General features: G+C 41.3%; 1 protein-coding gene across 1 annotated transcript; it reads right to left on the bottom strand.

Annotated features, from left to right (window-relative positions):
• Positions 1 to 15,035: 15,035 nt before the first annotated feature.
• Positions 15,036 to 17,585, bottom strand: ppcdc (phosphopantothenoylcysteine decarboxylase). The gene is made up of 4 exons (XM_010796256.1): positions 17,342 to 17,585; positions 15,941 to 16,036; positions 15,365 to 15,493; positions 15,036 to 15,260 (listed from the first exon to the last, which is right to left on the bottom strand). The coding sequence occupies exons 1-4, from the start codon at positions 17,483 to 17,485 to the stop codon at positions 15,075 to 15,077; spliced, it is 555 nt and encodes a 184-aa protein (XP_010794558.1). The 5' UTR covers positions 17,486 to 17,585; the 3' UTR covers positions 15,036 to 15,074.
• Between the last annotated feature and the right edge of the window lie 51 nt (positions 17,586 to 17,636).

Below are 17,636 nucleotides of genomic sequence, written 5' to 3'. Positions count from 1 at the left end.
TGATATTTATTAGAGATCACATGCTAAGCTATATGATGTGTGTTACTGAGTTGGGTCACACACAGTTAGAGACAATGGTCGTTCTGAATGATAAATAAATGTATTCATTTTAAGTGAGCTGACACCGAGGGTAGAGGAAGTTCAAAGAAGGCCTCAGATTATAAAAACAGTTAACCTTTGTTAGTTAACTAATCCTAAGGGTGTCATGAGACGATGACGTTTAAACATATACAAGTATAGCTTTCAGAGAGATAAACATGTGACCTTTGTGTGGTAGGCTGCATGATCAAATGTGTGTGCGTTAAACATGCTTAGGGAAAATGTGTGTGTGCTCATTACAGTGGCTATATACGTATGCTGTTACTGTTGGGGGGCATTTCCGCGATTGGCTGCTGTGGCAGCAGGTGATGTACTTCCCATTATTGTTTGTTTGTTGCAACAACTAAATAATAATTACTGATCAGCTATATCTGTGTTTGTGTTTTATTGATTCCTCTCTGTTTAATTATTTCCTGTTGTGTGAGTGCTGGATCGCCACAACATCTGCAATTGTCAAGTTATTTTCCCCAAGTCAGTAAGTCCTCTCATTTCACATTTTCACCCTACAGTGCTGGTATTTAAATTCCTATTTCAGTTGCTGTTGAATACTTTAATGCTGAATACCTAAACTAACTCAGCATTTAGTTTTTATTCCTGTGAATCATTTTCCAGTGTAGAAATGACCAGATATATACAATACTCAAACGTGCTTGCTTTAAGAGGCTCAAACAGCAATGGGTGGTAATGGAGAGTATTAAAACGGGACATAAAAATATCACATTTGGTTTCAAGAGGGACAAAAGGTCCAGGGGATCTTGCACCTTCCTGTCCAGTAATGTGGGCTTGCTAGGTGGATTAACGGAGGTCATAAACTGAGTGCTACAGATTGTCGGGATTTAGGGATTTGGGAAGGGAGGGATTGACGGTAGTGCGTGTATATCAGGGGTGGAGATTGAGAGCAGATTGCTGTGATTTGGGAATGATTATCCAGCCGGTATTGTCACTGATCTCTCTCATCCCATTTCATTTTCTCAGGAAGTGCAGCTCATCTCAGACAGAAAATCAAACTGCCCCAATCCCAGGCGATGGACTCTGGTAATGGTCGAGGATTAAAGGTATCTCTACCCCTGTTACTGCGGTGACTCCATTTCTCTTTTGGCCTGATGAGGACTGCAGTGGTCCAAACATCATCATTGAAGCTGATATTTTTGAAACATATGATGTGCAGCCTCTTTACATATGATTTACATATATTGCTGGGTCTGCTCATATATCTTTACAATCCTATTATACCAGCTATAATCCTATAGAACAGCCTTGACACACGCGGTGATGACAATGTTGACTCTGAGCTATACAGATGTAGACTGTTCCTGGCTTAGTTAGGTGACATCAGAGCAAATCACAAAATTAGATAATAGTCATTCTGAAGAAAAGAAATCTGCTTTACAGAAGGTCTGCCAAGGGACAGGGGCCAAAACGACTTGCCAAAGAAGGAAATTAATTTGCAGCTATAGCAAGTAGTGAGTGTTGGAAGGCAAACCATATTCATCTCAAACATGAGCATATGTCGTCAGGGTGTTTCTTGGCACTGCGAAGTCCATTAACAGCCAGTTTCTATCAAGTGCGATGGTTTGTCCAAAGCCTATAGGTCACAGTAAGGTCAACCAATCTTTCTCAAACGGCACATTTAAAACAAGGTTAATCCTGGTGCTGTCTCTGCCGCATAGAGGGCGCACTAATCTGAGTGCTCCATTAAAAGCCTTGGGAAGGTTAACTGAGACACTTTAGAGCGAGCACAAATGCCCACTTTGAAAGAAATGCCTATACACACACATACATAGCCTACAAAGCCAATCAACACTTTAGCCTTAAGGGATATAAACATAGATAGGACAATGGGAATGTGTTTCCAATTTCATTATTAACGGTTAACATCGTTGAGTTAATGTATGTTCTTGCAAACTCTGATTTCCAGTGAGAAAAAAAAAAATCAGTTCCATTTATTTTCACCCTTTCTTCCCTCTAATTACTTCAGCCTCAAATTGAATAGCTACAGGACAATGTAATACATCAATTGAACTCATTCACATTTTCATCTTTTTGTTTAGTTTTTGTGGTTTCTTGCACTTTTCATGGTAAGCACATTCGATCATTTCCTCAGCCGCCACATGTGCATGATAAATAAAGCGGATGCTGGTCTGTTAATTATACGATTTCCTTGCAATGAATAAAATAAATAATAATTATGTGAAAAATGTCAGTGAAAGATAAGGTTCAATTAAAAAAGGAAAATGAGGAATAGAAATGGAACGCCATGTCACCTTGCATAGCCTGCAGTCCCATTTACTTTAAGCTGCTTGAGAGTGACACTTTGTCTCACTTTTGCTTTGCCCAATCCTTGTGACAGGAACCTGTGCGAGAAAGGCTGCCGGCACAATTTACACCGGTGTGAGGAGTGAGACTCCCACCAGCACAAACCATTAACAAAAAAAATCCCACAACCCATTTTATATCCATGGCTTGTCTGGGTGACGGGAGCTGTTTGTACACTCAATGTGTGTGTATGTGTGTGTCCGGGCTGATTTATAAGGCCTGGGGCATGTGACAAACACAGGAGCTCTAAATTTGGAGTCCTGGCACCTTAATAATGAGAGTGAGCGGGCACTATACGGCACTGGCAGGCAAGATTACTACCCTCGGACTATATGGCCGTCTGTGCTACATCCACTGCTCTGCTGCCATAGTGCTGCTTTAGTCAAACCAAACTGAGTGAGGGGTTCCAAGTCAGAGAGGTTGCCATTGCTTGTGTTGTTTTTAAGATTTGGTCTTGTCATCACGTTTTTCTTTTCTATTGCCTCCTTTCAGCAATTCAGCTGGAAAATGAAAGTTTTTATCGTTGTTTGACTTCAATGTCACTTTGGAGAGAACTGTTTAGCTACTTGTCAGTGCAGATTATTTCTAATGCTTCAGCCAACTGTTTCAATGTCAGCACACTCGGTAAACAACATGATTCATTTTACTGCAAACTTTCAGCAATAAGGTCTTTAAAGCTGGGCTCCTTTTTGTTCTCATAATTTATTGTAGGACCTATATTCTGTATGCTCAGCTTTCCCCAGTGTGAAAATAGGACAAGTACATTTCAACATCTGTTTTCTTAACTTAAACAAGACTCTTAGGAGTGCTCTCCACGTCATGAGAATTCAGCTGATAAGAAAAGGAATCAGTGCAGGGCCTTACAGGCTACACACTAAGATTGGTATTTACTAATGATAATGAGATATTTTAAACTATTCCCTCCACTCGAGGCTACATTACCCCAAGAGCGATACAATATGGAATGGAGGGACACTGTTATATAAGCGTCAGGCTGTTTTTGCCGGTTTTGTTTTCAACCTTGGGAAGGCACTCTTACTCTATGCTATAGGAATAGAAGCATTATGTTAATGAAAGTCTGCCCTGCGAAGAATGCATTTGCTGTTGGAAAACATTTTGGCTTCCGCCTTGGGAGCTAATTGAGTACTCTGACAATGAAGTGCTTGGCTGGTTCACATACACACAGGGGTGGAAAATTCAATTTCGCAGCAGGTTCAGAGCACTCTGCAAGGAGAAGCGTAAGAAAAAAGGGTGCCGGGATTAAAGAGCCAAGCTGGCTCTGTGGCTCGGTCTGGCTCAGTGGGCATATTCCTTTCATTACACTGCTGTGTTTTATTGTTCTATTGACCAGCTGACAGTGAGACTTAACATGCAAGTTTTTCAGAACCTTTTGTTTTTGCATGCTACAGTGTCCAATAACACTTTAGTTTTTTATTTTAAATATCTAGAAATTGCAATATGGAAATGACTGCCATGAGTGAATTTAAACATATTGTTTCATTTGAAAGACAAAATAATAATAATGTGTTTTCCCGCTGTATTATTCATGAAATTGTTCCGTCTGTTTGTCCACAGCAACACACTGTACCTCAACAACTACTAGCAAAGTACTGTGTCCTTGGAGAGTTTTCTGCAACCTTAGGCCAAAATTGCAACGCTGAAAGATAGTGGACTGCATAATCCAACAGGCACATTTCCATCAAATATTGTATGTCAAGCACATTCAGGCCCAAAAAATAAACAAACAATTGCATCAGACTGTTATTTGTACTATCTAGTGCTATGGTATTGTGTGTTGTCATTAATATTTCACCATCTCCAGGCTGGGAGATTGGATTCATTGTGTAGTAAACACATTAATGCTTTTAAAGACCAGTCCCTTACATCTCTTTGTCTTTGGGTACTGTAAGTGTAAAATGAGTTAAATATTTGTCTGTCAATTTCCTGTTAAGATCCTGCAGTGAAATAAACAACTGTGAAAGATGTGTGCCTCCATTGGTGAAGGCTTAATGTCCGGATACCTACGCCTCTATGTGTGTTTGATGATCTACTAATTGGGAAGCTCTTAAAACCTAATGGGAGTCTTAATTAAAGCCTTATTTAGGGAAGGCGCATTGGAAAGTATCCAAATCAAGCCTCTATATGCAAAAAAACTCTAGGTTTAATTGTAAAACACCAAGACACATTATCCACCTAATTAAAAAGATAGGGCTTGTATTAGTTGGAGGTTATTTCAAATGAAATACAAAGTCCGATAGATAGATAGATAGATCACACAGAGAACTGCATAATACCATCACAGCTGTCTTTTTTTTGTTGGTCCCTCTGACAGTGGTCTTGATTTGGTACTATGACCCCCACACGCTGTCTGCAGTTGTATGATGCTTTCCTAGCGTGTATTGCAAGTGGCAGAGGGACCCAGCTGGTGTCACTGGCCGAGACCTTGACCCAGTCGCAGCACAGGGGTCGGTCCCAGTCACAAAGGATTGCTCTTTATGCCCGTCTTGCTGAGACAGAGGTCACAATGAAGTGTCAGCGCATGGCCCTAAGAAAAATGTGATATAGACCAAAATGAGGAACTGCCTCTCGCTATCAGAATTCAACCAAAACAGATTTCCGCATACACTCACTGAGCAAAATCTAAATGACATTAAACTTAGAAAACCACATCAAAGTAATCATGTTATAGTGTGATCTGTTGAATAGTAAATACTGTATTTGTTCAGTAGTTTTTGTTTTGTTTTTTTGGAATTGTGTGTTTGACCAAATTGTCCTCAAACTGTTTAATAAGCTTTCTCAGTTCTGGGATACTTTGTTGGTGTTGCTGACTGATCTAGACAAATAAAAGGCTCAGTCAACACGGTGACGGAAGCAGCAGGAAAAAAGAGGATGTTGTGAAGGAAAAACAAGTGTACTTTGAAGGTAGGGTTACAACACTCTTGGGACAGCCTGCAGTTTTCTCATTGTCATCAACGTAGACATGCCCTTGATCAAAGGCACACACTGCCCCCATTGTTTGCACCAGTACAATGGGGGGGAAATAACTTCCTGTGGAGCTTCTCAATACTGGGAAGTGTATTTATTCCAACTCCCTTTGAAAGCAACACAGCTGAATCAAGTTCTTGTCTGACAAATTAAAATCTTTGCAAAGACCAAAGCACTGTTTAGTACACATTGATTCTGGGCCCTGAACACAGACACCTTTTCTCACAAAGGTAGTTTTCTTGTTTCTTGTTCGACAAATTACTTTGAACCTATTAATTGTGCTGTTGTATTCTGCCATTTCAACTACTCGAGAAGCGAAGCACAGGTTGGAATTTGCATTATAATATGCAGAGAGCAGGTTTTCCCTCAGCGCTACACTTTTAGATCTCTATGCGAGACAGCAGAGAAATGAGCTCGTAGGCATTGCAGTGCTGTTCTGAACTCAGTGTCTCGCTAAATGACTCTTAATTCAGGGGGCTCTTTTCTCTCTCTGAATACTAAGCAATTAGCATTTGGTGCTAGAGGTGCTATAGATTGTGCTTTGGCATAGCAGTGGGACCATAGAGAATGTGAAGGGGAGGACGAGTGATGTTCATTTCAGTATGGGGGTGGCCAATCGTGGGAGGACAAAAGTAGAGATGGCAGCCCTTTTTTACATTTCCAGCTAGTGAGCAGCATCGACCGTGTACCTGGTTTTACTGTGGGCATTACCAGAAGTGATTCTCCATCTATTGTCTCATTTGCACTTTATGCCAAAAGTTTTTCTATGTGGGTAGCCTTCAGTGTTGTTAATGATGCTGCCCTTCCGCTATATACCAACGCGTCTGCTGCGCTCCTTATTGTGGCAGAGAAAGACAGATTGAAAGAAATAGACCAAGTAGGGCATCTCGGAGACGCCAGGGTCCCCTGAACAAAGAACACAAGTTTATCTTTTAGTCTGGTGGATGATAAGGCTGCGTGGCCTGATAGTCTGCCATTCCTTCCAGAGGGCTCCAGGGTCTTTGACATTTCTGACACACAGCGCAGAACTTCTAAGTGTGCTATAGTGTTTTGTCTGTTTTTATATTTCAGGAAGTATAGATTTAAACATACTCAAGATAAAGCTTTTGAGCCATGTTGTATATCTGAGAAAAACAAAGAAGGCCGAAGTAAAGTATGTCAGAGAAATACAGTCAGTCTTAGTTATACTGCATTTTTCTCGCTTAAAACACAGTGCCTTGCCATCATTCATCTACTTGCTTCTCTGTCACACAGGCATATGTTAGAGTCTTCCAGTCATGTCGCATTTGGTGAACTTTAAGATGCTCCTGACCTGCTTTATGTCGCTGGAGGGCAAGGAAGCTGTGGGGTTGGATGATGGGAAGCAGGCTGGTGTGCAGTGTCCCGGTGTGAGTCTCTGGGGTCAGGTACATGAAAGTACTCATACTAACATGTAGCTATTTATTTCTTTATTTCTTCGATGTCATGTCATGCTCCCTTAGCATGCTCTGGTTCCGTTTCCCAACTCTCACTCCAGCCGTGTGACTTAATCAGTCTGACAGACTCTGGGTGCCTGGGGAAAGACTCTCTCTCTCCGCAGCGCCTTTCTCCTCAAGTTTACGCTCTCTGTGACAAACTAATTGTGGCACCTTTCGAAAATGCACTGCTCTCTGTTTGACGGCTCTCTGTGGTCTCATCACACTCACACACACATGCATGCGCACAAAGACTAAGTGCATAAACACTGCCACACAGAGAGAGAGCGAAGACGCAAACAGGTACATGCAGGGACACACAAGATTATGCGAAGACATAAATAGACAAAATGTGGCTAAAAAGCAGAATGTCCCCCAGGCACACATATTATGCCTCACACCCTTCTCCCCTAGCACCTCGTTCCACTAAGTGCTTACTCAAACAGTCCCCATGCATAAAGAGGAAGCCGTTCTGCTTATTGGTTTACTGTTATTGAGTGACATTCTCAATTAGTTTTCATCAGAGTCTCGTGGTGTCTGACCTCTTGAGTTCTTTTCAAAGCTCATTATAAAAGCAATGGGATTCTCCGTCCGCGGTGCTGACTAACCTTGGCTCAGGTCCAACACATTCTGGCTAACAAAGTGGGCTAGAGAAAACTTCATCCGGTGGATAAGGACCTCCCCGCAGGGCTCTGATGCTTCACAATTTAATTCGGAAACACAACAGCACCCCAGTGGCATCTTCAACAACTCACTTAATCTGAGACCTAGAAAATATTTGTATTTTTTTGTATCTTGAAAGGAGAAATGGCAATCCTCCTACCTCAATGTATTTTCTTTGGGGGCCTGATACAACTTGAACAGAAAGACATTTTTTAAAAAGGCCAGATAGGAGGGATTTTATAAACAATGCATCTTAATTAAAGATCCAACATTTGATTGTTAAAACATTTTTATAAAACAATAAATGAGAGTGAATTAAAGACCTTTTCTTTTATTCACAAATGCAATCTAACATCAGGGATTGAATGACATGAGGTAGATACCATTTTCTATGTGCAAAATATAAAGTAAAACTTCTGTGATTGAACTTTCCTCCCCATTGTGCCAAGTTATTAAACTCACCCTAGAGTGCTTCGATTAGTTTTCCCTTTACTTTCTTGAACAGATATGAGTCAGACTCGGATTCCTGTCTTTTCTCAGAAGCAGCGTTTTCACTTTGCGAAGCTTAGAGCTTTCATTCTCTCAAATGAAGTTCACCAACACTTACTGTGCACCTGGCAGTTCATCTGCTGATGGACATTGCACATTTAGTGGCACTTTTGCATTTTACAGTTTGGTCGGTTGCATTTATTTCTATTTCTTATTTTTTCTTTCCCAAAATAACAGACAAAGTTAGAGTGGTCCATCTGGAGCCCCCCTGACCTGCTTTTCTTCCCGAGGTCTCTGAGATGGACAGCAATCATACTGATAGCAGCTGACAAACGCTTCCCCTGACATACCATTTCACCCTACTACCATCTCTTGTCGTCCTCTTCCACATGTCTAAGCATTTTAACAACATCGGCTTCCAGGCCCTCACTGGCCTGCCTGAATTGATGGAGCAACGGTCCCTCAGAGCAGAACAATCTGCAGGCTTTTTTTTTTTTTTTTTCGAAAGGCAAAACAAGTAGAGAAGGAGGAGAAACGCAAAGGAGGGGAATGATTTTGAGGACACGGATAAGGGACATGTTAGGGAGGCTCAAATATTCTCTCATTATTCTCCATTTTCAACAGAAGCAATGATGAGAACGAAACATTTCCTATCTCTCAAAGTGGCAATTTGCCCATTTAATGCTTGTGTTATGCGGGCCTGACATCCTTTCATCCACCCTCTCCGCAATAATCTAATTTTTTTTTCTTCCTTTTATTTCTTGGCAGATAATTCTCACTTTATTTCCATTAAGCTTTGTTTGTTCACAGCAATCTGTTGCTGTAATTTATTAGAGCTGTCAACCTAAATGATATGGCATGCCGACACGGCCCGGCAAATCGAGGCTCCCCCCTTCCCCTTCTCCTTTTATGGAAAGCTGCCCTAGTTTTTTTTTTAACAGGGAGGAAGAGGGAGGCATTACAATTAAGGTGGCGACATAGACCCCCTGGTGGCCACGCTCTGGGACCATATGTCATGTCAGAGAGATGCCGGCCCTCAACTCCAGGGAGCTCTGGGTTGAAATCTGGTTCATGTCTCAGTGGGGGGAACACCACTGCCCCTGTTTCATCATTAAATCGAGGATAACATATTCTGTTTGAGTATGAGCCTCTTTTTTCCATTGTTGCCTGTTCTGCAACACAAATGAGCCATTCAATCCTTTTCATTCCCCATACATGCAAACGGTCAGTAGATTTGTTGTTCAATTAAACCTGATGCATGTCATGCTTTAGCCGCCACATAATAGACAAATATTCAAAAAGTGATAACCACTTGGTCGATGCCACAAAGGAAGGCTCATGTCGTAAAAAAGGAGATTAATCAAATTAGAGACCGAGATGAATAGCATCAGTGTGTCTCATTCTGCATTGCCTTTTGAGGCCCATTCATGCGTGCCATTCATTGTCTCCTCATTAAAAGATGGAGGGAATTAACATGACTTTTCCAAAAGCAAATAGTCTGCTTGGTTTGCTATTTTTCTTTTCAGGTTTGGGATGTACGACGGATGCATACTTATCAATTCTGTATGAAGTGCATGTCCTTTTCCCTCACAGGAGGCCTAAGTGGAAATGCGATAACAAAGAGACCTCACAATCTTCACTTTTTTTCCCTTTCCGAGCCCTGGAGACCGTTCTCTCTTATTTTGTCTTGTTCCCCTTTTGTACAAGGTGACTGCTGGTTTTTAAGATGAAAGACACTTGTTTGGCAGCCTTCAAAGAGTCACAGAACTCTGAAAGTCACTTGTATTGCAGAGCTGTTCATTCTCCATTTTAGATCCAATATGGAGGTGATGATCAAAAAATCTGAGCTGAGTGGGATGCTAAAGGATATCTGCTTTGGAGTAAACAACAACAATAGCAATCCCCAGACCCACAGAAGACTCTCTTCTAAGGAGTGTCCTTCACCTCGCCGAAGAGGAGTCACATCAATATTTCTGTATTTGAAAAATGTCTTGAGTATAGATCAATCTAAGAGGTTTTAACAAATGACTTTTTCCTAATTTAGAAATTAGCATGGACAGTTTTTGCAGTTTTCTAACTCCCTATATTAGGTCCACATCATATACGGTGTTTTATAAATCATTAAACTCTTTGTAAACATGTCAAAGCGAAAACAGAAGAGGAATATCAAAGCCTGAAGCATTCACAGAGAGCTTGCAGAGGAGGACTGACAGAAGAGCCCAAGCCATTAACGCTCAATGTGGAGCGTACCACTCTGATCTGGAGGGGACTCTTTAGGCTGCAGGAGATCCAACATACATTTGTGAGAGATAGTTTCTCCATCTTTCAAATGAAGCTGTGCCGGAGTTTCTGCTAGGTCTGAGCAAATTGGCTTTCTTTTTTAAAATGGAAAGCCTTGTTAATAATGCAAGCTCCTAACCTCAGGGAAAGTTTAAGGTCCATGCACTGGAGGTGATGGGGGGATTGGTGACACCCCTGAATATCCCTCTGTGTGCTGCCACCATCATCTTCAGATGCCCTTCTGCATTTTTAATGTCCTGCTGTGCCCGTGTCACCCTGCATTGGGACAGAGGCATTGACTTTTCCCAGTCAGATCAGAGAAACATAAGCTAAAAGTCCCCCAAGGGTATTTTTTATTTAATTAATAAAAGAAAGCTTTTGTTACTGTAACAGTCCTCCACTAACAAACAGCATGGCATCCTTTAAAAAAACATTGAGAAGTAGTTTCAACCAAAGCTGTTTAGAGTAAGATAGGCACACAATGTGCAGTAATAAAATTAGCATACAACGGAAGCAAGGAATTATCACAATTGTGCTTGTTTGCATATAAGCACAAATACTCTACTCCGACAACAAATACACTGGTATTAAGGATTAGGGCTGCATGAAGCAGATATGTTTTAATTTGTGACAAGAATGCTCTTCCTTTTGAGATTTCTTTCATTCTTTGTTGTTCCGTCTTCTCCCCTCACTTTCTTCCCCAAGTGCTAGATATATTTGTTTACCTTGAAAGGCATTGCGTTGTCATTGCCATCATCCGTCTACTATAAGATAACGTTGACTTTCTGCAAGGATATAATCCTCTATATCAGGGGTGTCAAACTCAAGGCCCGGGGGCCAAATCCGGCCCGCGACTTCATTTGATGTGGCCCGCAAGAGCTTGCAAAGAATATAATACGTTATTATACAGTTACATTCCACTTTACAGACGACATGTCCCACAATGCATCGCGCACTGTGACATGCGCACTGAAGAGAGAATGATTTGTTCTGGACTTCTGCTTTCAGACGTAGTTAATTACTAAGTTATTACCCTATCCGATAATAATCCAATTCAGAGGCAATAATGTAATATAATACATTATATTGTAAAATTCTATATATATATTTATAATAGTTGAACCACCGGCCCCTTTGAGATGCAACCATAATGCTAATGTGGTGCCGCGCATGATGTTGAGTTTGACACCCCTGCTCTAAAAAAACCAAACAAGACCTTTAACTTACTTTGCTTCCCCCCGACAACCTTCAGTGAATACTTCTAATTCCGTCTCTATTGTTACTGTGCATCGGCCATCGCACACCGACGATTCCCCCTTTAGCACAATACTGTTATAAGATGAAGAGCACTGCATTTGTCACACGTAGATTTCATATCACAAATCGACGGCCACTGGCAGAGATGCAGTGCCTTCAACAAAGTCGCAGCATCAAACACACGCTACCTATTTCCCCCTCAGATGCGCTCATGGGTATCAGTGTGAGAAAGAATCTAGAACCGGCACTGAGCCTTCTCTAAATGTGATACACCTGCGATGATGACACTGCAAGTACACCAGGGAGCCAGCAATTGAACCTTTCGCAAAGCCACGCCCCTAAATGCCCGTTGCCAGCCAATCATATTACGATCACGGTCGCGGGCGGTTCGCCCGTGGAAGTCTCGACAAGCTTAGCGTTCAACATTCATTGCGAAAATGGTGAAGCGTTGTGCTTATGGTCTTTGCAAATCGGATTAGCAGATATCCCATAAGCTTAGAGGGGTTGGATATTTGGACGCCGTTTCCTAAACCCAAAACCGAGAGAGAGATGCCGCCAGTGACTAAGAAATGCGGCCCAGGCCCCCCATGCCCGGCTGAAATATGGGCGAATATCAACAAACACAAATAGCTTTGCTGTCAAGTTTAAATACGTGCTAACGTAGCTAGGCTAGCTGGCAAGATTACATTCACAATTAACTAATTTAATACTGAATTTCAGCTAACTAACGTTTAGCTAAAGTCACAGCGATTCAGCTGTCAAGCTGTGTGCTTCTAGGTCGTTTTGACATGTATATCACTTGATGCATAATAATGTCTGAAGCAGCTGAGCTCCGTTATTAGTCCTACCTGTGGTCAAAGTACGAAAACAAGAAAGGCCAAAGCGCAATCATTCATTTTATATTCATTGGCTTTATCTTTGTAGCCATTTTTGTTAATGGAAGCCTACTGCGCGACTTCTAAAATGCTGCTGCACAAGTGGGAGCCCCGACCCCACAAAGGAAGCACAAGTGTGGATTCCAGAAGCCACCAAGGAAACGGTAGTTAACTTTTAGAGCAAAGCTACAAGCATTTAAGTGCTCTTGTGATTGGTATTGTTTTAATTCAAAAGTAATATATAATTCCGTGCGAATTTGACATACAGGCTGCATCGTGGTTTTTCATGCTTGCACTGCGACCTGTATGCAAGTGCCTCTTATTGATGGTTGTGCGCTCCCTCTTTCTAATGTTTATACTGTGGATATAAGCCTGCCATGCGTATTGTAACCCCTTTTGTCCGGGACTGGAGGATATTGCGTGCGTTATTGCTCCAAATGAATCTGTTAAGGCGCTCCGACCGTTAACGGAGACCCTCCATTAATAGCTTTGGTTTAACGCATCTGGCTTCTCAGCTTGTCCGGACTAGGCAAGCAATAAACCAAGGGGCCGTGGCTTTGTGAAAGGTCATTGACAGTCCATTTGATCTGACTACCCGCTGTCCTACTCCTGCTCTTTAAAGAATGAGTTGAGCGCATGGTGGGAGCTTGCCTATCACGCATCTTGCCTGATGTTATTTCTTTAGCAGGGTGGTGTCCACTCATTCCGTCATTACATGGGCTTTGCTCTAGTTACATTATCGGGCTTTTAGATAAGGCTTCAATAAACTAGCAGCATGGGCTTTTAGGGGGCTGCGATGCTCTCATGCAGCTCTATATCCAATCTTGCCTGATGTGGAGTCTGTTTATCATCTTGCGCCGCAGGGCTTTCCCCCTTGTCCCTGCGTGCTCTTGCTTGCAGCAGGAAGTAATGGATGGCCTTGCCTTGGTTGCACCCAAGGACTTCTAGTTCCTCACTGTTTGGTCTTCAGTTTCGAGCTCAATGGCGTCTGCATGTGGTATGGTGATTTGATTAAATCCTAGGTTTAAAAGGGTTGAATATGGAAGGACGCCACGGGGTTGCCCTGCCAGTTTGTGAGCCAGTTGCTTTGCCATTTTAGCGATTGGGCGTGGCGCAATGGAAATGGACAAACTGAAATGACTTTCAGTGCTCCTTTGTGATTTGCACTAATGTGCCCCCGGGATTGAGGAATGACGCCGTGATTCCCCCAGGACGCCAGCCAGATTGAAACCGCCTGGCCAACAGATTTGAAGGATAGCAAATCATTTGAAACTCCAAATGTGGCATTAAGCCATCTTTATCAGCTGCCTGGGCAATATACCTCAACAATATAATTGCACTTGATAGAAATGAAATACGAATCTGAAAAGTGCCGCAAGAGTCTTCAACGCTAGCGAATCCAGGGCAACGTGAATATCTGGAGTGGCCTTTATAATTATACTTTAATTCCTTTTTTTTAGGCTAAAGGTGCAAGTTTCTCACCATTCATTTCAGGAATCGAGCTGATAAGAAAGGACTAAGGAGGTGGGCAGAGAGCAGATGACATATTTCTACGGGATTGCCTTTAGCGTTGCTACTCTCGCTTACACACACATTATCTATTGCGACGTAAAAATAGACAACATACTCCACTTCCAAGATTGGGACAGAGTGTTCCCAGCAGCTGCGCAGCATCAATACAGATGTTTTCTCATATAAGGATATCTCAATGTTTGAGTATCAATGGAACGCTTAATTTATTAGCATCGGTACGAACCTACCAAGTCACNAGAGACAATGGTCGTTCTGAATTATCAATAGATGTATTCATTTTAAGTGATTTTTATAACCTGAGGCCTTCTCTGAACTCCCTCTAACCTCGGTGTCAGCTCACTTAAAATGAATACATCTATTGATAATTCAGAACGACCATTGTCTCTCTAACTGTGTGTGACCCAACTCAGTAACACACATCATATAGCTAAACCATGTGATCTTTAATGAATATCAGAAATACGCTGCATTAAACATTCTGCTATAACAATGTCATGAGATAATGACCTGTCGACATTTGGAACATATCTGTGCGTTAGTTAATGTAAGGAAAATTGTGTGTGCGTCCATTTGGAAAACGTATATATACACAGTGTGATTCTTGTACTCCTCGGAGCATTACTATCACTGCTTGAGAGCAAAGGTAAGGTTTCTTCATTATTATTGATTGTTGGTCAACGAAATAATAATTGATCAATTATATCTGTGTTTGTGTTTTATTGATTCCTCTCTGTTTCATTCTTTCCTGTTGTGAGTGCTGAATTGCCAAAACATTTTTCTGGAATTTCTTAGAACCTTTCTACAACCTAACCGAAATTACCCCTTTCTCGTGCAAAAATATGTATTTACCTCTGGGCGTGATGATAATAATTACTGCCCTTGAGGACAACTTATTTGTCATTTCGGGTAATAATTATTTATCATCATTATTGTTTATTTTTTTACCTGCATTTCAACTAAGTAATTGTAAAACTAAATTGATAATAACACAATGCCTTGTAGAGTATAATATATATATTTTTCTACTGTTTGTCTCTCCAATGTATGTATATGGATTTGCTCAATCCAACAAGGTACTGCATTTGTGATGTCATGTACACATTTAATATATTTAGCGTTTGTATTATACTGAAAACCCACCTTCATCTCCACATACTAGCTTCTTAGCAATGCAGGGGATTTCCACATATCCAAACTCTGTGAGCCTGGACACCTGCTGGGCTGTGATGGGATGCTGCCACATGGCTGTATTCATGGCAGGGCAGAAGAGGAGAGGGCGACTGGTATCCCAGGCTCTCACCACACATGTCTGCCAATGACAAAGACCAATCAACTTTTCAAGTAAATCATCTAAATACTTATTATTTGAAAGAACACTTTGTAGGGAGTCAGATAGTGTGTGCATGTTCTCACCAGGAGATTGTCACAAATTCCATTCGCAATTTTTCCAAGAGTGTTGGCATCAAGGGGGGCAATGACAAAAAGGTCTGCCCAGCGCCTTAGCTCAATGTGCAACACAGGGTCAGACCTCTGAGTCCACAGCTAGAACAGAGACATGATGTCAGCAACACAACAAAAGAAACACTTCCTCACTTCCTTTCTAGATAGCTTGACACTTTAGACCAGAGTTTCTCAATCTTCCTTGCTCTTGACCACGTTTTTATGTCTCAACATTCTCCTGACCTCAGCCATTCGATAGCTGTCACGCAATGTCTGGATAATTTACGCCACACTTTAATTCACTCGTTGTGATCTTTTATATTTTAATTTCAAGAACATGAAGGGAGCTTGACATTGACTGTTTTCCAATTGTTCAAATATGTGTCACACGGATTCAACTTCTGAAATGAATACATCAGTTATTGAAATCTAAATTGAAGGAATCTTACACAATCTTGTCAGCTTATCAGTAGCACCAAGCTTGAGAAACTGCTGTAGGCTGCCAGTTCATAATGGCTTAACTATGACATTTGACAGGTTAGTTTTTACCTCCCACTCATCCTTGTCATCGTAGACTTTTACTGAGACCTCTGCAGGATTGTAGAAGTGCTTGGCATGTTCGGTAGTGACTACTCTTACGTCCACCTTAAGCATAAAACAAGACAGTGACAGTCACAGGGTTTTTAAAAGCACACTTTTCTATTGCTTTAGGCTATTGACAAGATGGAACAAATAATTAGAGACACATACAAAGGGCAAGTAACTGATCTTTCTCTTAGAGAACATGTATGGGTCTTGCACTTTAGTATACATGAACACCTTTCTCAGAATTGTGTTGTCAGAGTTGCACAATAACACATTGGCATGTGGTTTTGACTTCTCAGAACCATTTCATTTAATTATACAATATTATCAAATCAAAATACATTTATTGCTTAGTGTAACTCCTAGGGTTTGAGTTTCGGTCTCTCAAGCTGAATCCACATTACAAATATTAAGGATGCCTTTTTCATCATTGTTGCAAAACACATTAAAGAGGAATACAGGCATCTCCTTTACTTCTTGTTTTAGTTTCCCATTGACACTCAGGTTGAGGTTTTCATGAATGCAGCTTCTGCTAATGCTGCCGAGTATGCTGCAGCCACTGCTTTGTTCATTTATTCCAACTGTACTTTGAGAAGATTTAAAGGAAAACGGCAGGATGTGAAAGTAAAATACCAATACTGTCGCTAAATAAGAGAGATGTTCAACAGTATAACCGTGTTGTTTTATACAGCTGACTAACAGCTGCAACATCTCCATCTTGTGGTTAGGGTGAGGTTATGCCACCATGTAGAGAAACAATGTGTTAGGATGCATGGGAGTATGGTTGTTGGATATGTTACATAGGTAGACTGTAGTAGACAGTGATATAGCATTATGTATCAAGTCCTTAACTCTTAAGCATTGACCCAATCATAGTCTAAATGATAACCAATATTCTGAATGATTGTGTGTATCCCTTGCTTGGAGCCTGGGACATTCCTGTGTATGGTAATTGCCAACTCCCTTAAGCTATCAGGATCAGTTGCTTGAATAAGGTTTACAAGCTCCTTATCATGCCATGTTGAAAGCAGAGCCATAAACACGACAACCTCTCGATAACATCTAAAGAAACTACACTTCAGATGGCGTTTTGTTTGGGCGCTTGAACATGTTTCAGCTTGAGATATAATGTCTGGTTTATTAAAAGAGACTTGGTTAGGTAAAATGAGAGTTGGGCAGAACTGATAGTGGCTACATCTTGGACATTTCCTCTGTGTCCTGATTGATTTGTCATAGTCTGTACTCCTTTATCACGTTTTAATAAACCTTCAGTTTTAAGACATCAGCTCATCAGTTTCATTGTTTCACTTTTCATCCAGTCCTTTAAAGAAGGCTCTGCACAGAAATGAATATGAAGCAGCTCACCCCAGAGAGCTGAAGAAGCTGGGATACCAACACAGGCAGTTTCAGGGCTGCAACACTTCCCGTCACACCGACAAGAACACGACATGTCCCACAAGATTTCAACAAACCAGCCTTTAGACCAGAATCATGCTCCTCTGTCTGCATATTAGCATGTTACCAAGAAAAAAGTGGGCAAAGTGCTGTATTTCTCATGTAAACCACTTCTGGGTTGCTACTTCCGTAAATATTCACCCAGTTCTGCCAGCCAATCAGAGGAGAGCAGAACCGACGTATCGTGTACGAGCACGTCGTAACG

The sequence above is a fragment of the Notothenia coriiceps genome, unplaced genomic scaffold, assembly GCF_000735185.1.
Source record: "Notothenia coriiceps isolate Sejong01 unplaced genomic scaffold, NC01 NC01_scaffold00037250, whole genome shotgun sequence".
Taxonomy (NCBI): Eukaryota; Metazoa; Chordata; class Actinopteri; order Perciformes; family Nototheniidae; genus Notothenia; species Notothenia coriiceps.
Note: the sequence above shows the minus strand (reverse complement) of the source record. Positions and strands in the feature narration are given on the sequence as shown.